The 24,712-nt window shown below is 41.5% G+C and overlaps 1 protein-coding gene across 1 annotated transcript in view; it reads left to right on the top strand.

Annotated features, from left to right (window-relative positions):
• Window positions 1-24,712, top strand: part of LOC128370364 (sodium/potassium/calcium exchanger 3-like) — a 59,286-nt gene that overhangs the window by 2,003 nt on the left and 32,571 nt on the right. Inside the window, exon 2 of the mRNA XM_053330961.1 lies at window positions 1,815-1,943. Within this exon, the coding sequence (XP_053186936.1) occupies window positions 1,815-1,943 (129 nt within the window). The remainder of the gene's footprint in view (window positions 1-1,814; window positions 1,944-24,712) is intronic.

Raw genomic sequence — 24,712 nt, 5'->3', positions numbered from 1 at the left:
CTGCCGCTGCTGCACTCATGAAGAATGTGCAGATGTAGCCACAGTGGGAGCCCCACTTTGTTGCGCTGTGCTGTTGCCGTTTGCTGTTGCTTAACCACCCCACCACCCTCCCTTCCTCCCTTCCTCCTCCTCCTCCTCCTCCTCCTTTCTCCCAAGAGGATTTTTGTTTTGGAAAAATCATGAAATTCCCTTCAATGTATGAATCAGGGGGGAGGTTGGGGGGGTGCAGGGAGGGAGGGAGAGACACCAAACTGACACATCTGTGGTGCACTCCTCCAGCTGTTCACAACTCCACGGTTACATAAAGAATCAGACTTTAATGCAACGGAGAAGCTAAACCTGCTCAATAAGACAACAAACAGTGTGAAACACACTCTGCTACCTGAAAGACTTGAGACACAATCATGTAACTTTAGACTTCGAAACAGAATTAAAGGTTCACTTTATGACAGTGAACTGCCTTTATGTGCTGAAATATCTGCAGTCTTTAAGAAGTTCAGACAATCTGCTCTTACTTATATTACGATAAGCCTTCATGACCCTCAATGTACATAAGAAGTCACTTTGCATTAGAACTGTTACCAAACCTCTCTGCTCAGTGCTTTTTGTGACTTTGACTGAAATGTGTCGCGGTAGCAATAATCATCTAAAGTTTAATGCTTAGTCAGATTTATATTCTCCTTTATAGCCCCTTCATAGTGTCCAATATCAGGTGAAAGTCAGTAATCATTAGTTAATAAGGTTGGCAGCCAAAGACCAATCCGTTTCCCACCGCGTGACCGCTGCTACCACCCACGTTTACGACCTAACCGATGGGATTGTGGCGTACAATGACACACAAGATAGTGTCACGCTAGTGTAATGTTACTGCTTAAAAAAACACACCTTTACCTTTATAATTACTTTTCAAAGTAAACAACCAGCTTCACGGTCTTTACTACTCCTACTTTTTTAATGGTTGTTGGTTCGTTGCGTTAAATCTTAAATTGTATTTTGCTACATTTTTACAACGTGACCAGGCGGGGAGCTCCGGTCCTCTGAAATGAGGAAGTAACTTAGAGCTGCATTCTATCAAAAGGCCACCAGGGGGCGACCGTTTTGGTGTCTAAGTGACTTCCGTCTCTATACAAGTCAATGGAAAATTCACCAACTTCTCACTTGATTTCTAACCTCAGTAAACGTTTTCAAAATGTGTTTATGGTCTCAATCGCTAGTTTAAAGCCTTCTTCAATGCAGTATGATGTTCATTTGGGACATTTTGGCCTCCCTGATTTTATATTTAACGATAAAGCAGGGTATGCATTAGGGCGTGATTGACAGGTTGATTCCTCTATGTCCTTGAGATCCAGCCCTCGCAAACTATGGCAACGTCCCCCACTCCGCCCATAGCCCCGCCTATGCCCCCCCCTCATGCCCATATAAGTAGAATCCATGTTTTTATTTTTCACAGCATGCACCTGAAATTTTCAAGATGGCTCTGCCCAGATTCGAAATATTGGCTTCTGAGCAGCAGTCCACAAACCAATGGGTGACGTCATTGATGTTACGTCCATTTCTTTTATACAGTCTATGAACGTGACACCAATCAGGACCTGGATTTAATTGGAGCCATGTCACACAGTGTGACAGGCAGTGAACTTGTAAGATTGTTATATTGTTAAGTGTGCCTTTTCTTCAGTTGTACAGTATTTTCTGTAGGTGTGCTTATGTTCCTCAAAATAATGATGGTTTTGGTACCAGTGTTGACCCTTAAAATCAGCTCTACTGAAACTTCCCTTGAATCTATTTTTCTGACTGTGCCAAACATCTTCCAGGTTTCGATGTCTCCAGCCCAATCACAGAGGACCAGGAGAGGTGGGGAGGCAGGAGGTTACTGCAGGAAATGGACAACAGCAGCATGGAGGAAATGGAGAGTGAAGGATCTATGAACTGCACTACTCCAGGTAAGACGGACACAGGATGATAGAAAGAGTTCTTCTTCATCCCCTCTTCCCTTCCTCCTTCCCTCCTTTCGCCTCCCTTCCAGAACAGAGGGAGAGAAGAAGAAAAAGTGGGAAACAAACGATCCCCCCACATGTTCTGCCTTTTGTTTTTTTTTCTTCTTAATGTGGGGTAACCCAGATTGGGAGGTCAGCTGATTTCCCATGAGTGCAGGCTACAGCAGGCGGTGACATTACGGCTGCCTCAGCGTTTTTTTTTTTTTTTCTTTCTCGGCCTCCATCTGATTTTTTTAGGATCATGCAGGTTTCACTCTCATTCCTTCTCTTTCCCGTCTCGCACCAACTCTCTCTTCTCTCTCTTCATCACGCTCCCATCTCCTTCCTCATGTTTTTTTTTTTCCCCCCACGGTGGCCGCATCTCAGAAAGAAAAAAAAAATCCCTGTTTCCATGGCGACCTTTTATCTTATCATCAACGAGCGACTTCTGTTTGAGGCGAGGATATAGCGTGTGAGGATGCTGGAGGCTTTTTATTTATTTCATTTAAGTTTTAAAAAAAAATCACTCGGAAACAGGTTAAAGGATCAAAACAAACCATGTGTGATGCTAAAAAAAAATAGAAAAGAAAAAAAGCTTCATATTATCTCAAAACCAACGCTTTGTGGTGTAATCCAGCTCTTTTCCCATTGGACGAATCCTTACGCATGCATGGACTCTCACCATCACCAATGCCTGTCGCTATTTTTAGAAGCAGATGGAAGGAAATGTGTTCAGTGCTGTTATGATTATAATTGATGTGTACAAGGTAGGATGGAGAGAGAGGTGACGCGGCTGCAGATAACGCTCTTCTTACCTTGACCGGGAGATGATTGGAGGGTTGGGGGGGGGGGGGGGCGGTTCTCCCGTGAGCTCGTTAAGCAAAATGGACGTCATCAATCTCCCCCCCCCACCCTCCACCCCTCTCCTCCCAAGGTCTTCTATAAAGAGATCCGAGGCCAAAGTTCAACTTATTCTCTCCTCTTGCTTATTATACAGCCGCTGACCTTTTCCTCTCATGCTAAATTTAAAGCACACACCGCCGGTGGCTTCAGCCCATGACTTCTCTCCAGAGGACTGCAAGGTTTTTTTTTTCTAAATAACCTCTATTTTCTGAAAGTCTTGGCCCACTCCGGTGCTTTGTGCTCTCGTCTCTGGTAGGAGACGCATAAAAACGTACCCTTGCGGGGAGTTAGTGAGTCATGCCTCATCTGACCTTTTGAGAGGAAGAGAATTTGCATGTTTTTCAAAAGATGGCGGATGTGTGTGTGAAGGGAAGGATGTAGAGTGTGAGCAGGTGTGTGTTTTGTATGTTATGTGCGGGACTGAAAGCGGCAGGTTTAAAAAAAAAAAATTGTATTCAGTGTATGAAATGTCAGAGAAGAGTGGAAAATGTGAGACCATGTTGCTCATTTTGTCCAACTAACAGTCCAAAAGATGTTTTTTATTGAAAATGATAGATATGATTTTAAAAAAGACATAAAGACATAAAACGTGTAATGTTACAATGTTTTTATAGTGATCCTGGAAATTATGCTTAGTTTTGTTCTCATTTTTGTTTGGTCAACTTTACCCTTATTTTTGTAATTCTGACCATCATATCTGTCAGTTATCAGTTGTTTTTACTAATCTATATAATTGCAGAGCTGTGGGAACATGGACCATGCCACGACCAAATCCAAAGGAGCAAACAAGCCAAACAAGCCACATTACAGAAACTCATTTATTTATAAATTGATCACATCTTACAACTAGCTACAAAAATCAGACCCAAGTTGTAATAAAGTTTAAATACCCCCTCCAAAATGTGCATAAAGTCGTAAGAATACTGGTGTGAATAAACGTTTTTGTCTGAAATATTATTTTCCACAGAGAAAGTTAATTTACCATATTACAAAATCTTAATATTATATATACGTTCTCCCTAAAAGAAGAAAAAAAAACTGAATATATATGTTTGTGCACTGGACACTTCACGTTACCACATCACACTTAAGTGTAAGTTGAATACTGGACCATGATTGGCAAACTAGTTGTGATGTCACAAATCATGCTCATAAGTGCATGGCTTCAACTCAAACTTAAGATGAGCACAGAGCAACTTTCCACTTTCAGAAGATGAAGGTCAACACATCCTTATGGTTAAGCTCTGTACATACATCATTGTGCACAGTGAAGATCAAACAAGCACAAGCACATTTTTTGGGTGGAGATGGGACTGTAAACTATTAAACTTTTATTGACTTACACATTAATTGAATAGTTACTGTGTTTAGGTAACAGATTCCCCAAATGGAGAGCAATTACACAAGAGCGTGTACAACAGATTGCGTGTGTGTGTGTGTGTGTGTGTGTGTGTGTGTGTGTGTGTGTGTGTTACTCCAAAGCTTGCCAGCCACAGAGTGAGCACAAGCTGGGTCGTTTGGAGGACTTGTGGCCAGCAGGGGCCGAGCCCAGATTCTTGTAGGGTCCGGGACATCCTTCCCCAGGAGAACAATTTAAAAACTCTAAACTCTAAATGGAGCATTTTCACTCAGTTTTTCTTGAACGTGATGATCTACACACCAACAAAACAACAGATTCTGCACAATTGACTACTTGTAAATGAACCAAAGTGAGAAAACACCACTAGCAACATTGAGGGAACAACTGAGATGTCAAATGATGAAAATGGAAAACATTTGGTCACACTGACACAACACAGAGCTTAAGCACTTACGCTTTGAGCCATTTCAAATGAAGCGGCACACAGTCCCCTTAATGATGCAATCCCTAAATGAACTTGAAAAAACAGTAGTCTTGATTCTGTCTGTTAATTGATCCCAAAATGTCAGTCACATGTTGCTTCCTTTAAGCTACGTATAGAAAAGAAGAAAAAAATTACCATTTATCCTTTAGGGCCAAAACATGAAGACTAAGGTCCTGTTTATAGATGGCATCACTGTTCACACCTTGCATCAACATGTTTCCACACGTGTCTTAAGTGACCAATTGTGATCGGATCTCAATTCCTTGTTCTATATGTGAATAAACATGTACATCATTTCTGTTTGCAGAGACCAAATTCATTGTTGTTTCTTAAGCTTCAGGAGAACCGGGGGTCCGTGTACCCTGCGTCCAAAGCTGTGTTCAGCTTGTTAGATAACAGGATATACAAATATACAATGTATTGTGTGCCCCCTCACGAAAATCAAATGCCTGTCCTATTGATTTGCTCTAGTGCCAGGTCTGAACATATAAATATAACAAATCTAGTTATATACTGTACAGCTTCATCTTCCGATTGAGAGACACTGTGCGCATTTGTGCATTCATTTATGCATTAACGTCTTTGATTATTTAAATCTCCTGACATGCCGACAGGATCGGTCAGGATCAGGATGTTAATTCATATTCTGTGTTCTTGTACACACACAACAAAATCAGCTGTTTCACACACACACACACACACACACACACACACACTCCAGATTCATACAATGAACTTATAGTAAAGCAGCAGTCCTCCTGATCAATCCTGAGCTCATTCTGTGGAGCAACGCAGCAAAACTAAAAGCTGTAGTTATCAACATGACAGAACAGAGGAAACTATTCACGGAAAACAGAATTAAATGTTTATCTTCTGAAATATATTATTTAGATAAACAAGCAAAAATCAAGTTATTTTTTGGTTTTGGGGTAATTGTCATACCAGTTGGCGATTTGAAGACCTAAATGGTTTAGTGGAACGAGAAAAATGTTAACTGAGTTTGTTTTTCTAAAATGACATGAAAATGAAAAAAGGAAAAGCACAATAACGCATTTGTTTATCCTGTTATCGAAAAGTTGAACACAACTTTAGATGGACGGTACATGGACTGGGAGGCAGCAATGCAATTCCTGTGCCTAGTCTGAGGAAAGAGGACACCAGTTGTGTAGGTGGCACAGACCACCTCTGAATGTTGTCTGAGTGATTAGATCTCAGTGTGTCCTCAATAGGTCTTGGGTACATTCACACCTGTACTTAGAGCTGTCCACTTGTGATTGGATCTCCCAAGAGGCATGTTAATGCCAGGTGTAAACAGGACTTCCATTACCTCTCAGCTTACTCTTGCAGAATAATCCATTGTCATACAGGGTTTCAGTACATTGCTGGTCTATCACTCCTCTCCTCACTGATTAATTGACTCTGTTAGTTCTTTCTCCTCTCCTCTCTCAGGCTGAGTTTAGAAAAGAAAATACCATTAATCCTGCCCTGCCAAAACATAAGGACTAGGTTACTCTTGTAGCATAATCTCATCACTCTGCTTCTGTCCTCCTCTCCTATTCTATCTTCTCTATAGGGATGATTAATGATCTCAAAGCTTGTGCATATTGTCAGTATTACACACTCTGTTTCCTTTTCTCGTTGGGTTTTGCTCCAAGTATATATGTTATCCTCGTCGCTGTCATGTCTCTTTCTGTTCAACTCATCTGTCTTAGGATTTTGAAGGGGGACGCATTCGACTGTAGCATCTCGGCTTAAGTTTATCAGATCTATAAATTACTTCTCCATGGTCCAGAGCAGCCAGTAACTCCTGCTCAGTGGACATTACAGCCAAGTGACTAAGCTGTTCCTGAACCATTGTGCTTCTTAGCCATGTATGCAGTTGGCGAGAGGCACTGAAAGATCTTTTACAGCTGCGGTTGCTGACAGGGATAGTCAAAGCCAGCTGAAAGACAGCCTTTAGTATGGGGAACATATCACCATCCAGGAGGGAAAAGATGCTTTGGATATTAGGCGTCTTTATCTTTTCTGGCCAAGAACCTGTTTGCAACCATGATCTCTTCTGGCAGTAGGTGGATGTTGTAATGTGTGGCAAGGTGTCTCAGCAATTCTTCAATTCTTGGATCACATGTCTGCTTGCCTGTCATTAGTTGTGCTCCAAACGCTAAGAACCTGCTCTCAAGATCTTGCAGCATTCTGTCCAGGACTGGAAAGAACAATCTCTGCCTGAGATGATCTGATGGTCTGAGCTTGTGCCACAAGATGATTTAACTATATACTCATCCATACTTTTCTGCTTCCTAGTACTGTGTTCCTCAATTCCTAGTCCATCACATATGACCTTTGTCCTATCATCTCTAAGGTCCAAGAATCTTTGAGCGGGTCACGCACTATAGTTTTAAATCGTACTGCATGGGCCAACACTCCCTTTGCAAATACTTGTGCAGGCCGTGTGTAACCAAAAGCAGATTTTGGAAAATCACCAGCGTGTCAATAGTGGCAAATCTGCTTTGACTGCAGTCCCGTGGCTAAGGGTGTTGAGATGTTCTGAAGGGTCTGGATCACAGCAGGGATGTTTTCCAGGATGGCTTTGATGGACTCAACCTGGCATGCCCAGCGAGTCTTGGACAACTGGACAAGAACTCCCTCCTAGCCTTCCAGCCAAGCTGTTTCTTCAAAGCTTTCAATTTGTCATGATTGATTAGTGGCGTGTTAAAGATAGAGTTGATGCTCTCCAGCAGATCAAACATCATGTGCTTTGGGGACAGCTTTGCCAGTGTGGTAAAGGAACAGATTTAGTTTATGGGTATTGCAATTGACATAAATGGCTTCAGGATGTTTTTATCTAAAGTGAGTTTGAACACCCCCTACTGCCCCACTCATAACAGGGGTTACATCATAGCTTGAGCAACACATGATATGCTCCAATCCATGTTTGACAAGCTTCTCTATGGTGTCAGTAATGGTGTTGGCATCAAATACATCAAGCTTGCAAAATCCAAGCAATTGCTTGCATGCCTTGTGAAGTCACATACCAAACACGTGAATGCCAACCCTTTGCTTCATCTACTATGATTGAATACGTTTGTGTTGCTTTGATCTCCGAAGTGATGACTGCTGTTACAATGTCGTAGCAACTTTGGATCATCTCATTTTGGGATGATGATGAGACATAGGTGGTATGTGATGGAGGTTTGTGGTAGATATGTAGCTGCATGCACTCCACGATATTACCTCGGTTATAACTATCTTCTTATTGTGACCATGAACAGCAATCCTGTTTTCCCAGAAAGGTTGTCACTGCCACTGTTCATTGAAGGTATTCCTAGGTTCAACAGTCCCACCGATATTTGCTGCTTGCAGCTGCTTTGTTACATCGCTGTGCACTCGAGTAGCTTTAAAACTCTTCCAGGACATCATTAAGGCCTTATGTATGGTGGAACTCTCATGTTCCCTGAAGGAATGTAAGGCTCTTTTCCAGTTAGTATACCCTGTACTCACGAGGGAATCTTGTTGGTCTCTTAGTTGTTTTGGTTTTTATAAAGCCTGCACACAAAGCAGAATGCTGCATTAATCCGTACAGAGTACTCTATTCATTCAACCATTTGAAACCAGCTCTGTCGGAATGCTCATTTTTTGTAGGCCAAACTGACTGTGTGGGAAACCATAATTTTTCACTTGCATTGGCCTTGTTTGTGCGGTCCCATAGTCAAGGGCTTCGGCAATGTGTGTATCTGTACCAGAGGTCTCTTAGCTCGTCTCTCTTTCATCTCTCCTGTCTCTTTTCTCTCTGAATTCAGTTTCCTCTTGTAGCTCTCTCTCTCATCTCTCCCTCCTGTGTTCTTCCTGGCTCATCTGTATTTGGAGATAAAACAAGAGTGCTACATCAACACCCAAGTTCATAAGCTCTATGACAAATTATGTAAGTAAATTACATGTGCCAACCTGCATTCATTTATATCAGTCTTAGATATTGTCACAGTAGCTGCTTATATGAAATGATCTTGATGTAGTTGCTTAAAGCATCTGACCTAAGCCATAATTTACCTCTTTAATCAATCAGTCAATCAATCTTTATTAACATAGCGCCAAATCACAACAAAAGTTATCTCAAGGCACTAGAGTGTACTCTGTACCAACCTCAAGTTCCTGACTGGAGTTTTCTGTAATTTTTTTTGAAGAAAGAGAAAACTTTACTCCCTTTTGCTGCTAACTATAAATGGACAGTAGTCAATGGTGGTAAAAGAAAACCATTAGCCTCAATATCATTAGACTCAAACAAGACTCCTTTACCAATACCATTACTATCACAACCAGAGGGATAGCTATGGTAACTAGCTGTTGGTAGACGGCTACCTTGCACAGTACTGTTAATTGCCCATCATTTTAATATATTTGTAAAAGGGAATGGTACTCTACTCACCACTTTTAAAAGGATATTCAAAATGATATGCAGTTAACTCTACACTTGGGAAATATACTATAGGCATAGTTTGCTTTGCAAGATAGCAGTCTACCAACAGCTAGTTACCATAGTCAGTCAGTTATGATAGCAATAATAAGTGCAATGGGTGGAGGCTATGAGTGGGCTGATAATAAAAATGGGCATTACAAGGTTTATAAGGCCCATGGCTATGAACGCTCCTGAGCACAAGCTTGGTTGATGAGGAAGTATCCCAACATGAGCTCTGTGTTCTGGGAGGATGCAGCATGGAGGAGGCACTCGCTGATTGTAGCCTGAAATTAGAGACCTGCTGATGGAGTGCTGGAAAGATGAGGGTGAGAGACTCAGTCAAACAGAGAGGAAGAGAGAAAGGCCCTCATTTGCTAATTTTCCCCTCCCAGCCACACATGAAACAAGCCATCATACCCATCATTACATCTCCCTCCTTGATTTTAATTGTGAGGACCCCGCTGCTTCTGTTGATTTCAGATACTTGTTTAGTTCTCCCCCCCTCACCCCTCTCCCCTCTCTGTCACTGTCATCTTTCACTCAAAGGGGAAAAGAGGTGAAGCGCAGGCTGCGGCTGGTAATGATGGTTAGGAATGGTTGCATCTTAGTAACTTTGTCACTTTCAGTCATTATTTCCTCTGCCGCTGCCCTTCTGAGGTTTACAATTGGCTGAAAATGTCAAAGAGAGTTTCCTGGCTCAGAGAGAGGTGGCGGGTTCACATACTGTGTGTGTTAGTGTGTGTGTGTGTGTGTGTGTGTGTGTGTGTGTGTGTGTGTATGTGGAGATGAACACAGGCAGCTCATTCCCATCTCATACAAAAAGAGCCTTTTCTGTTCTGCTCTTGACCTTCCTTTTATCATGGAAAACAAATTTAGTATCCAAGGTGGCATGAGACGTGATGATATAATGTGCTAAGGATGAAAATATAAGTAAAAAACATTGGTTTTGAAGATGTCTGAGCAACGGGAAGATTAGTCATTCTGTAGTTTTTATCTGCAGTAGAGCTGATGTGAATGTACTTTTAAACATAGATCCATGCACACACATACCCACACACTCTCTCCATCCTCTTTCTCGGGGTGGATGAAACAATCGATCTCATCTTGATTCTTTTCTCCTATGATTCTGAATTGATTCTCAAATCTCTTTCTAAATGTTAGTCAATAATGTGATGTTGACAGGGAACAAAAGGAAGAACTCGACTGCAAGGGCAGCACCATGATCGTGAAGTATATTGTGAACTCTCTACACTAATGTTAGCGCAGTGGAGCAGCAAACTCCAGTAGTAACAAACGAGACCAGCTGACCAACACACTGCAGCATTAAACAACTTAAACCAACTATGAGGTGAAGATAATAACTGGGTTCCCAGTCTGTCTGACTGCTCAACGTCTTGTACAGGAAAGGTTTTCCCCAGAGCTCAGCTTTCAGCAGAGAGGCTGCTCTCTACTGCTGGAGACATGATGCTTATAACAACACAGCAGAGCAGTCCACCTCCCCTTCATATTGTCATACTCATACAGGCAGGGGACTGTAAGATGCTTTCAAATGAATTAATTCATTAATTAATGCAGTTTTTTAACTTTTTAAACTAAAAGGCCTGTGGAACATTTATCGTAATTGTCAGTTATGTTTCAGTTGTATTTCAATGGTTTGGCACACAGCACTCGGAGCAAGATAGTGAAAATAATAATAATAATAATACAAGTAATAAAGATAATACATTTTATTTATAAAGCACTTTAATCCAATCTGAATCAAACCGGACATCTGAGTATTGGAATCAAATAGAATCATGAGATTCTCAAAGATTCACATCTCTACTTCTCTCACTTTGGTGTGAATACACACATCACATCACGTCCCAGTGCGTTCTCTTCTTTCAGTCACTCTCTCAAACACATTTGCAGCTGGTTAACGTAACCCTCCTGAGCCGCTCTGTGTACAGTAACACTTGCTGTGTGATTAGACAGATAGAGGTCCGGGTACCCCGCACACGTGACTGCTCTCTCTCCAGGGGTCTTTCCCCGGAGGCTGTCCTCCTCCGTTATTAAAGATCCTTCTCTGCTCCGCTCAGCTCAGCTCAGCTCAGCTCCGACGCAACACTCCATTTTAGGAAAAGAGGCCGGTATGACTTAATCAGGGCTTCCCTGTGAGAAATGTGGCGGGCGCGCACGCATGCGTGTGGCTGCAAGTTGAACTGAGCCTCATTAAGAATAGTATTGATTAATGCGCGGGTGCTGGGCTCAAGTTTGTGCGATGAGTGGGAGTGTGTGTGCGTGCGAGTTTGCTCAGCTTGTGTGCGTGTGTTTGTTTTCTGCTCGCCTCGCTTCACACGGACAGCCTCCTGGCTCCCACGCACGTGCCCGAGGCTGTAAGCACGGATCTACACGGTACAGCTGATGAATTAATCAAATCAGAATAAATGATCCCTCCTTTAATACCACGACAATAGCCCTCCACTAATCAAATGCAAAAATTGACCCGGGGAGTGCCCGGAATGATTTCCTCTGAGAAATCAATTCTTCCATATTACAATATTAGCTCTGAGTGGGCTGCTGCTGCCTTTCCCTACACAATGACAATATTAGCAACTGTAGATAGAGGCAAAGTTCTTTCATAACTGCCTAACGTGCAGATTGGCAAAGTCATCTTGTTGTGTTATTGCTCAGGCAGGAGCTCCGTGCTCAGGGGAATAAGACCAATCCATCACAGCAATTAGCTCAGCGAGTGCAAGTTTCCCCTCTACATCAGCCCCTACTGATTCTGCGCCTGTTTCTCCCTCACTCTCTGTAGTCTTCTCTGTTTGGAACATTTACCCAACATTGTTTGTGTTTGTCTCTCGCTGCTGTTTTCCCTCTTGTCTTTTATTCTCTCTCTCTTTCTTTCTCTGTCTCTTCCTACACGCGGAGGAGACACTTCCACCTTCCCCCGCTCAATTGTAGAGCTCAGTTTGTTTGCCAGCAACAAAAGCGGCCTCGACACACCTTTTAAAGATTAATCCCGCTGGTGTGACGGCGAGCGGAGTAGAGGTTGTTTCCTGAGTGCCGCCAACGTCCTCTGCTCCTCTGTTGCTGTTGCTTTTGCCCCGAGAGTTTGAGATGAACACGCCGGCTCCCACACAAAGTGCTGCTCTGAAACGGCATGCTGAGTAAGCAGTTAAACTCCTCACAGTGTGGCAGGGGAACTCGGTGTGTCTCAGTTGTCACCAATTTTGGCATTTCTTCTTCCTTAAAAGATTTCTTTGGGCTTTTCATACCTTTTCTGTTGATAGTGCAGAGTCCAGGTTTAATCTAATGGTGCAGCCTTGGTTGAAAAGGAGAAAAGCAATGACCATGAGTATGATAGCGTAAGGTAAAGATGCTGTTACTTCCCCTGTCCTTGCATGACTAAGCCAGCCAACAGGCGTGCTGCTCAGAAACATGTAAAAGGTTAAAGTGCAGGGAAAGTGTGATGAGATGTCTGACGTGCTTCATTGATACAATATTTCCCTCTGTGAATCAGCTCTTCAGCTGGGAGGCTTTGATGATGATTGACAGATTCACAGCTCCCGAATGGTATAGACCAGGCACTTTAAGAACCGCCGAGGGATAGGCGTGTAAACAGCGTAGCAGAAGTATTGTCTTAATCAGAGTGACATAAGTAGCTGCATAATTTGATCACATGTAAACATAAATGATGTATGTAGCTCTGATTACCAAAGTCTGCCAATGAAAGCTACTGAACTTCTATGAAGTTATAGTATGTTTTTTGTCATGGAAACATCAACTTTGGCTAAAAGATGAAGCCATTACAGTACATTGCTCCTTCTATTTGCCATAAATATAACATGATAAACAGGAACGTATCATGCACATGTCTATAGTTTGCTTTTCTGGGGCTCTACTGGAATATCTTTGCATGCAATTAAAAAACAAGTAATTATCTCATACTGGTCTTTTATGCAGCCCCTCAGTTCAGCCTCTGTCTGAAACAACCTGTTTTAGCTTCTGTCTCTTTAAGTCATACCCACCCATGAGCCTGCTCAGTTCTGATTGGTTAGCTTCTTGAAGGTGTTTCCGAGCTGACTTCTGAAAGCTATGTACAACATATATGTGTTCGAGCTGAAATCTTCAAGCAACACATGGAAAAGCCATAGCAAAACCAGACGGCCGCGTGTGTGCACAAATGAATAATTTGACGTCATCATAAGGAGGAAGTAGAAGTAACCATGCCAACAAGGCATTCAGGGCGTGCTGAAGACCTGGTTTTTGACTTGCAGGGATCATTTTTATACATGTTCACGTCAAGTTTTGAAAGTTTGACCCATTTTAACATCTGACATTATAACAGTATAAATAGCGTGACATGTCCCCTTTAAAATGTTTAGAGGCTTGCAGTGTATATATAGGTCACAGAAAAGCCATGTTTTGCTGAATCGCTGATTAGTCAGTATATAATTAATGACTGAGCTACGTTATAGCTACAGTGCAATCAATATGTTCCCAGTCGTAAAACATACTGTAAACTATTTAAATGTACAATTGTAACAGGTTGCATAATTTAAATGGAGTAAAATGAGTAGAATGTATTTGATGACGAACAGTTTAGTGGAATTCATGAATCACAATGACCGTTTTGCATATTTAAATTGCCATAAACATCTGTAAAGAGCCTAAAGGTAATTTAATGACATTGTGAAAATGTATTGCAATAAGGGGTTTAGATAATATAGGGAGATTTCTCATTCAGATAATAGTCAGTACCAAGAACACCTCTTGTTTACACATTGAGTCTTCTTCACTTTGTTTGAATGAGTTTGACAGATCAGTTGTTTTCTTTGCTCAGCTTTAGGTGGATCACTCATGAGGGGCTATATTCAAGTTGTCTGGCAAGTTTTTTATTGTCTTCAGTTCTTGGATGGGATGATGCCACTGAAGGACTTCTTTCCTTTTTGTTCTTCAACTTTTCTGGATTGTGGTGTTGGACCAGACATTGATTTAGTCTCTAACCTGAAAACCACAGGGAAGGTGTTGAGTGATATCCTCTATACATAGAGTGTCAAATTGCTGCTCATAACATCTTATATATGAGTTCAAGCTACTGTCATGTGCCTTTTTTTCTTTTTTTACATAAGTCTCACAACCCAGATGTGTGAGATACTGCATTGACTCCTCTTTGCCGCAAGATCTCCAAGAAACTGTGTCAGACAGATCCTTGGGTTTTTGGCTCTGTCCCTGAGCAATACTATTTCTGCTGTATTGTTCAGTTTAATCAGACATCTAGATTGTGAAATAGTCTGAGTAGTTCTTAAAGAAGAGGCCACAGTGCTCTACAATGCAGCAGTGAATTGTTGTTGCTGTACAGATTGTAAAGACCCCTGACTTGGAGTTTCAGCTAGATCTATGTATAGTTGTACATACACATTGATCCATTAAAGCTATACATTGTCAAGGTGATACCAAGAAGTTGACGTCAGTTAGGACACTCATGTCAAGGTTTTAACACTTTATGTAACCATATGTATTTGAGTTCAATGGTGTGGCTCTGCCTAATCTTAACCCTAACCCGACGAACCCCACTGCCACAATCTGAGATATAGGACATTTGACCAATATAAACATCACACACAGCTAAATGCTAATACAGGTGGGGGTAGAGGTGGAGGAGTATAGCAGAGAGGATGCAGAGCTCAGCCTTGTTACATGCAGACTAACTGAGCACCAAATGCCATTCAAAGCAAACAGATCTTAGAAACTACACTTAGAAATCCACACTGCAAACTTGTTTTGTGGAAGGACATACATTCATTACATTTATAAGCTTCCGTGAATACACATAATGTGTTTTAATGTTGCTCACTCCTCTGCTGAGAAGAGGCTTCATAGTGGTTGTCACCCTTGAAGCAACTGCAATTGCTGTGCTTTTTGGTGTGGTACTGCCTGGCAAATGCTCACCAGGAACATCACAATCACACAGCCATCGCTGGAGACGATGTGGGCACTGGCCTGGCTAGTTGACTCTAACCGTCCTCCCAGCCTGACAGTTGGTGCTCCACCCGTCAACAGATGCTGCAGCTGGGTTTAAAATAACTCATTGAGTGCTAATGTTAACCAAAAATGTCTCCATTCACCAGTAACAGTGGGTTATCTGAAGTGAATCCCAGTCTTATCTCTACCTGGTATAAAATAGTAACTATGAGTATGTGCACTCTAGTATTCATGTAGTGGGGAGGGGGTCATGCTCGTAAATCCTCTATGAACAGTATGCCCTGAACCCTGAACACTATGTAAGGGTTAACAAGAAATCTCATATTTTCATTTAAGATAAGATAAAATAGATCTACGTTAGAAGATGAGGTTGTCACTGTAGGACTCTCTAGAAATATGTTATCCTAAAATTGTACGATGAGCAATTAGAATAAATAAAAAGAGTAAAATCTAACATTGCTACAGTTAAAAGTAGTGTTCTCACTGCTGCGGCTGTGGAACATTGAAAGAAAACTGTAGACAGTGTCAATATGTGAATTAACAGTCTTCTCAGTGCTGGCCATTAAGCCACTATGTTCAGAGCTTTGATGCAGTATTGTGTCACTACACTGCAGATATGAAAAGTGAAAAATTTTCTCTTCACTAAGCTGGCCTCATGCTGAGGTAATGGGAATGTGGGCACAATCTATTGCTTCTGTCACTCATATGAAAAATGTCAAGAGCAGGACTGAAATTCATTCATTATTGATATTCAAATAATGTTCTGTAAGGTAGCTGCTGTTTCTCAGAAACAATATTTATAGCTGGAGAGGGCAATTGTTGTGGAAAACGTTACAAACATGTATCTCTTCTATTATAAATCATGACAGGAAGCAAAGTGAATCAATGGATACGGTTGCTGTGGTTTCTTCTCGCAATTAAAAAAAAAAAAATCACTTCCTTCCTTTATCTGATCTGAATGTGGCAGCGCTGCCTTTTGGGTTTTTTTTCCACACCGATGAATCATTAGGAGGTGAGCTTCATATGTGGATTACAATTGCTCGAAACCTAACCTGCTCTGGAGTAAGCTGTGTGTGCAGCCTGTGTTACCATGGCGACGTACACTGTTTGAAAGTGAGTCACTGTCGTTGCACTGAAAGGCCGAGGTTATGACCAAACTTAGCCTCACTGACTGACCGCCGGTGGATATGACATGCAGTATGATGCTGAATGTTTGGAAATCTTTTTTTTAACTTATTGTTGATCAGAAGGCAAAAGCTTTCCAAGACCTCATCCACTTTTATCAAGTGGAGCGATCATTGAGGTATTAATGAGTCACTTTGTTTTTAACATTGGTTTATTGTAGAAGATGACCATTTCTTTCCCTTTTAAAGAAACCAGTAGATTTCTCTGTCTCAAACATCTTGTGGGTATATCTGTCTTTTAGCTCCTTTATTTACTCAGAGAACTGTGAGCTTGCACTTTCTTCTTCATCCACAACCAGCTTGATGTATGTAATACTCATAATCACACCTGGCAGCCTCAGTATGAGCAGCTACAGTGAAGTAATCCTCTCTAAAATTGCAAGCTAATGATAACTGCGTTTCTGGGTCACTCTGTTGTTTGTTGATATAATTCTGTATCTTATGCAGGCGACATGACATCACATGGATGTACTTCTATATAATTCCAGTGCAGCAACACTGAGATTCATTGTTAATTCTCAAGTGATGATTGGTAGTGAAATATTAGCTGTTGGTGCATTCTGTTCAAACAAGTTATAGCCTGGTTCCAAATAAAGAATCTGATGCATCAGCACAACAACATCCCCACCACTCTACTGCACTGAGATTCTTGTTGTCTGTCTTTTATTTATTCTCTTTCTTTGTTGTTTTGTTTACAGAAAATACTGCTTCGTGTCACTTTTAACTGTATTCTATTAGAATGGTTGGAAGTAAAGACTTGTTTTAAATATAGGCCTTGTCTCTCTTCAGCTCGTGTTAATAATGGAACAGCAATCGTAGGATTGTCTTCAACCATCAAACACATCATATGGTTTTTGTGCCTGTCTCTAAAAAGGAGGTGGTAAGGGCTTTTTTGTAGAGTGCAACACTTTTTAAAATCTATCACAGATCAGTAAGACATACCAACTCCCATCCTGACAGCAGCTTTAAAAAAATGTTGCATAAGTGACATGACTGTACTTATTTCTTTTGCCTGCATACATCTACAATGTACTTTGTGTTTATGGACATTTTCCACTTATTTATTGATTCATTTTCATTCATGCGAATAAGTATGATGTGGGGAATGACGTTGGCAGATGGTGGTTCAGTGGTTAGCACTGTTGGCTCACAGTAAGTCTTGGGTGTGATACCTGGGTGGGATCTTTCTTTGTGGAGTCAGTATGTTCTCCCTTGCATTGGTTTCCTCCCATTGTCAAAGACATGTATGTTAGGTCAATTCTCCTGTTAGTACCTGTGACCCGTGACCAATGTGCTGACATAGAACTGGAGTTGCTGCAGAGTGCTGCATAGTGACTTTCCACTACCCCTAGTGGTTAAGATGAGTTAAATGCATAGACTGAACCTCACTGTGGTTCAGGAGGTATAACGGTTGGTCCACTAATCAGAAGATCAGTGGTCCGCATGTCAAAGTGTCCCCAAACCCCAAATTGGTCCCAAAGGCTGAGCCATCAGTATGTGTGGGTGTGTGAATGATTAGAAATTTTCCCTGGGTGTGCAGGTGGTCGAGTGGTTAGAGCGCATGCCACGTCCATAGCCGACCCCGGTTCGAATCCCGGCCGGAGGTCCTTTGCTCCATGTCACACCCTCTCTCTCTCTCCCATGTTTCCTGTCTGTCTGTCTGCTTCTTAAAAAAAAAGAAATTCTCCCTGATGAGAAGGCACCTTGCAGTTTATCAGTCTATGAATAACTGTGTGAATGTGGCATACACTGTAAAGTGCTTTGAGTGGTGAGAAAATTTGGAAGATGCTATATACAAATGCAGCCCATTTATTATAATAAGCTTCAGTCTACACCTTTTTGACACCTTATTTCAGAGGATTTGTTGACAGTTTTGTTAAATAGGCTTTTTGTATTCCTGTTTGGTACCATTTACATTTGTCTTCTTGTGCTGAAATAAAGCTTGATAAGGGTAATGATGTTACGCAACAAACTGTCCACCGTAAGCGTCCATCACGGTTAACAGTCCAACTTCCGTTTTAAACTACTGTTCTTAACATATTCTTGCGTAATGAGAAATTATTACTCATGCATGCACATGATCCATTTTACCAAAATATTCATATCATCTTTTCTATCATTGTGATGCAAATCACACTCTATATGCCAATATTTATGGCCTTGTGGATGGACCAACTATAGATTTAATGAATTTAAATGTGCTATATCAGATGACCTGTATTGGGTTGTGAGATTTTGGTCATATCGCTCAGCCTTAGTTTCGATAATCAAATCAAAATTTTAGTTGGAGAAGAGGTTTTGTAATTGGAGGGTTGCTGGTTCAATCCCTGGATTGGGTGAGGAAAGTGAAATGAGCATCATTTGTCCCTCGCTCATTACGACTACTGAGGTGTGATAAGGGTGTTCTTTCCCAGTTCAACCTTATTGTAGTGTTGCAATAGGAGCAATCTCCACCTACAGAAGTTTGAGGATTATTAAAAGCATGGTAGTTGCTTGAACAGCTGCTAACAAACTTACACCCTTTACATTTTGTCAAAGGCATTTCACCAGAAATGATGCTCTTACCCCATAGAACCACACGTCACCACCCCAATATGAAAAGCCTCCCTAAGACAAGGATTGATTCTAAGATGCAGAACTCTCTAATTGTTTCCACCCAGTTTTAACAACAAATCTTGGGAGACTGTCCTCAGTCTCTATGAGTGAAGCATTTAGAGACTGACCTCTGAGTCTAACCTCATTGTAGCAGTGCTGTCACGTTGTAGATTACACTGTTATCATAACCGACAGAAATTATTGCAAAAGCTACCAAAATAAGACCCTATTTGTCATAAAAAGAAAATCATCCAAGGCTGGAATTAAACAGCGTTCTCAAGGGCACCTCAGCAACAGATTTTGACAAAGGGGAGAATATCTCCTCTTCATTACTCCTGTTTTTTTTTTTTTCTCAGTCCGTTGTTCACTCACACTCCATCTTCTGTAACCTCTAACCGCCGCTGTGCATTCATAAATAATGATTCTATTCTCGTACTGGTATTCATGCACAGTTCATGTAAGATTATGTGATTTCTGTCATAGCAGTAAAACAGTGTTAGCAATACACCCCCTCAACATTTAAACAACGAAGAGGGAAAAAAATAGGACAAATGTAGTCGAATGAATTTAGAGTCATGACACGTCAAACCAAGCAGAAATCATGTCTTTTAATCTGAATTGACCTCGACTCATGATATATGTGTGTATGTATATAAATGCTTGTTGGGGCATGGTGTGTGTGCGTGCTCCGAACTGTGCAAGGAAGGGAAGGGGGGGTAAAAAAAAAAAAAAGCGGGAGTCCTTAAATGTCACATTACTCAGCACGGTAACTACGCTCACGACATGCGATGTGTCAGCCCGCATCATCATCGCCCACCGAGCATGTGCAGAACAGGCCCCCAGCCCTCCACGTACGCTCGGAAATATGCACGAGATGTACACGGGGATGAGCTTACACACTCCCCAGGGTGGTGAGATGCAACTTTAATCAACTTTTTTTTTTTCATTGTTTTGTTATGCCGAGGTCCCCCTGGTTGTTGTTAGTTTTTTTTTTTATTGTCCTCACCGTTTGCTCTTTGTTGTCCCGGCGCCGTTAAAAGCAAAAGACAGCTTCACTTCCAAGGGGCAACCGTGACTCCTTGTGACATCAGCACCAAGTTGAAACCCCATCATCTTCTATGTGTGTGTGTGTGAGTGAGTGAGTGTGTGTCAAATCAGACTCCCACAATGCTTTGCGTCCAGCCATATGGTGCACGGGGCTGAAGTTCAGCTGCTATTTTTAGGTACTACAATATTTGTCATTTTCAACCAGCCAGCAGTGCCTGAGACGACCCCTCACACACACACATGCACACACACACACACACACACACACACACACACACACACACACACTTTTTCTATCGTGACAATAAAGGATGCAAAGATTAAAGGAGCAGTACAAATTTTTGATTTATCCCAAACACCCTCCAGGTCCAGGACATTGATGCTTTTATGCAGACAAATTCAAGGTCTCTCTGTTTTATATTTCTGAGCACCTTATTTTGAAACTACAAAATAAGGTGGCAGGCATTCAGAGGCGAGTTTGTTTGGCCTGCAGCTGAGCGGTTGTTCATTTAGCAGCTTTAGAAAAGCCAATATTATTCTGTTCTCTAAATCAGGAGGAAAGTCTGAGTGTTTTTTTGTTTTTTTTTTTCCTTTCCAGGGCAATTGCACCGCGCTCCAGTGAACTTATTCCCTTTGACTGGATACAAAATAAGTGTACATGCCAGCTGTGGCAGTTTTTTTTCTTCTTCTTCCCATTATCTAGAGATTTATGTTTAGATGCTGATTAAATATGTCCAGCCAGATTCTGACGCTTCGAAGCACAAAGTCAACATGAATAGAAAAACAGATGTGATGGGGGGGGGGGTCAAGTTGTTTAAATGGTGTTTGGAGTTTACCTTTCCCCTCCATCGCTCCCTCCAAGACCCTTTCTTCCCTTCTCTTTTCCTTTTAAGTCTAAGTAGAGCAGAGAAGCGGCTACCGCATCATTCAAGAGATTTTTTCTATGTTGTGTGTTTTACATTAGGGGAAAGTACACAGTGACTACACACATAGGCAGAAGAGGAAGAAGAAAAAAAACAACACATCTCCCACTGTGCATAATTAGCCAGAAGTGTGAGATGCAGAATCATTGCATTCATTATGGGCTGGAAAGCTTCCAATTGACGGTAGGTTGACAGGAGAGAGAGCACAGGGAGATGTATTGCAAATCCATAGCGCTTCACACTCTTATGTAGAGCGAGTTGACAGGGAATTCATTAATGACATATTTAACTGTTATTCATCATCGCCGCGGCACCCACAAATCTGCTAATGGAGTTCCACTGTGGCATTTTGTTGCATAAAATTGCCCCCCCCCCCCCCCCCCGTTTCTAGCGACTTATTGTAGAAGACATAGCAATGAGTAATTCAATATACGACAACCTGGCACACAGGACTTTAAGGTAATTCCAAACCATATTCATGTAGTTTTTCATTAACATTATACTTAACCAAACTCATTAAGATTTGAGTGGTGACATCCTTAAAAGAAGCCCATTGTGATGACAAACAACAGACAACAAGAGTCTGACACTAGCAGGAAGTTTGTCTGTGCTCAGCTTAAATCTTTTAAGTTAAAGACTAATACCTACTGTACAAGCATGATTTATGACTGTAGTTACACTGAATGCAGGTATAGTTTTAATGGGCTATCAAGAGTCACGTTTTGAGCCTTTTGCTCTTCTTCAGACTAAAATAAGAATGTATAGTCATAATTTTAAATAGATCAAAGCCCAGGTTGCCTGACAGTCACATGATGTGTCAATCCCATTCCATATTTACAGGTGTGCATATAAGTGTAAAGAAGATAATACAACCCATCATAGTGTATACTATATAACAAATTCGAAAAAAGATTTTTAACATTTAGAACAAAGTATATGAATCCAAAACCAATGTGTCTGAGAGTGGATGTGTTGTGACAAGCTTTCTTTTCCCTTTACAAATTTAGTTCTTTGGTCCATCACCTGTTTTTTTTTGTTCACCACTAATGCTCCATTATGCAACTTACAGTAATGTGATATGGAAACTTGAAACCTCCAGTGGACAAACACTAAGAATGGACTGTTCAGTGGAGGAGGAGTAGGAGACATTTCCAGCAGTTAAACCTTTTAAATAATATGATACTATACATATATATAATAATAGTATATGGTGGCATGGTGATGCAGTGGTTGGCACTGTTGCCTCACAGCAAGAGGGTTCTGGGTTCGCACCCACCCGCTGTGGCCCTTATGTGTGGACTTTGCATCTTCTCCCTGAACCTGTGTGGGTTCTCTCCAGGTTCTCAGGCTTCCTCCCACACACCAAAAACATGCAGGTTAGGTTAAGTGGTCACACTAAATTGTCTGTGAGTGTGAATGGTTGCCTGTGTCTATATATGTTAGCCCTGTGATGGATTGGCCACCTGTCCAGGGTGTACCCAGGATTGGCTACAGCCCCCCCTTATCTTCTAGAGGATAAGCAGTATGGAAAATGAAAGAATGAGTAGTTTCAGATTTTTGAATGAGGGAGAAGAAGTAGATTTGAATGAGATAACTGAACCTTTTTGTGTGAGAAAAACAACAACATTGGACTCAAATGATTATTCAAATGAGACTCTTTCATACACATCTTGTCTGGAGGGGATCTTTGATTTACTGAAGGTGAAATAGTAAATTGCTGGAGTGTCTCTATGAATAACAGAAATGATGGACCTCACACATTCAAGTTGTAATGAACCAGAATGATCCAGTTTATTTAAGGTGAGCCCTTTTACTTAGAAAAACCAAAACATGCCAGCTTGATCTGAGCTTTGCTTTTCAGACACTGTGATTAAAGATATAATAGTTTGATCTGTGAACCAGTAAGTCTTTTTATATTTGATAGAGCTAGACTGTCTTTGGAAAGGGATTCACCTATTAGACACACTGAAACAACAAGAGAGTTTCATCAACTGCTTTCAAATATCACATATAGATCGAAGTGTGTTTGTACAGCTCTGTTTTTCACACACACATACACACATATACACACACACAATGAAATCCTCTCAAGCCTTTACTCCAGGGGTTGGATCTGGACTGGACCAAACTGTAATATAATATGCTAAGTCATCAGAACAGCAAAACAGCAACAGTAACAGCATCTGTACACACTCTCTCTCTCTCTCTCTCTCTCTCTCTCTCACGCACACACACACACACACACACACACAAACACATACAGTGCAATCCAAATAAGAGCCTGCCATCCAAATAACCAAATGCAGTTAGACAACCCCCCCCCCCCCCCCTTGTCATCTTACCCCCCAATGCCAAATCCAGCCAGCGGTGCCTGTTCGTTTCCTTGACAACGGCCCGAAAGTATTATATCATCAGTGAGAGGGGAGCGGGGCACAATTTTTTTTTGCACGCATGCACACACACACACACACACATACACTCGCATTCCCTCGCTGTCTCTCTGTCTTGCTTAGTCACACACACTCACACAACCCTGAGTGCCCTCTCCACCCTAACCCCCCCCCCCCTTTATTTATTTTGTAGCATACGGAGCCTTGCCTTGCCCCATGTTACGCAAGACTCCTAGGCTCGCTCAGGAGGGTTGACATCATCACGTTTAAGACATTTTTGGGGACCGTTGTTTATTGGCCTGCCCTGACCTGGCCTCTGCTACTTGGTGCACTTAACGGTGTAATATGTTGACAACGAGGTGTTCGCCAGTGTAATATTACCATTGTGGTTAACAGCAAAGACGCATTAACACTTGCAGCTTGCATTAGCTTCTCAGTCTCCAAGGTACTTTGAATAATTCACAGTGAATATATTAGCTTATCAACCCATTCTGCCCCTTAATGAAACCATTAACATCCATGCTGGTTGACTGCGTGACCTGTTAGAGGAGGAGGGAGGGATAACACACTTGAATTCCTGATGGTTACTTTACTGTTCACGTGTTTTGGCAGTGTCATGTAAGTGAGTGTGTGGACCTGCACTGTGGTTATGTTTCTTAATACAAGGCGTTGGCTTTCATTAGATATGAAATGAACATCCACATATTACTCATAATTACCGTGATGAACAGCTAAAATATGCAGCAGCCAGTGGTTTAAGCCTTCCCGCTCTGCATGGCAAGAGGTGAAAGCACGAGGCAGAAAGTGACAGAGGGTGGGGGCATAGCTGGGGCATGGGGGCTTCCTGGTTCTATATTTTATATTTAAACAGGAGAGATTGCAGAATATTCCCCAAAGACTCCGAAGCATTACTTTACCATTTCATCCCCGGCTCTATGCTGGTTAAAAATAAACATGGAAAGATGGAGGGAGTGAGGGTGGTTGAGGTATAGATGAGGAGAGTGGTTATCCGGGGGGAGATATACAGTAGATGTGTGAGGGAGAGTTTCAGGCCAAGAGCAAATGTTACACCAACATATGCTAGTGTACAGTCCTCCCACTACTCTCCTCCTGTGTGTTCCCCCTCTCTCTATAAATAAAGACACTGACTTGCCCACATACTGTAAATAATGACATGATGAAATGTAACCTCAGTAGTGCTACAACAGTTACAGTGACTACATTTGATGCTGATTGACAGAAATCTAATAATCAAACAATTTAATAGAGTTGCAAAGTCGGAGGTGCTGTAAATTAACGTTGAAGCAATCATTTAAAGAAATATTTGAAATAGGAATACAGAATGAGGAAAAACACTTCCAGAAGCAGCAGCCCCTCCCACCTGACAACTCTGTTATAGGAATGCTTATCAAAGTTAGCTTTTTCACTAT

The sequence above is a fragment of the Scomber japonicus genome, chromosome 2, assembly GCF_027409825.1.
Source record: "Scomber japonicus isolate fScoJap1 chromosome 2, fScoJap1.pri, whole genome shotgun sequence".
NCBI classification, from domain to species: domain Eukaryota; kingdom Metazoa; phylum Chordata; class Actinopteri; order Scombriformes; family Scombridae; genus Scomber; species Scomber japonicus.
This window is presented reverse-complemented; position numbering and strand designations above follow the sequence as displayed.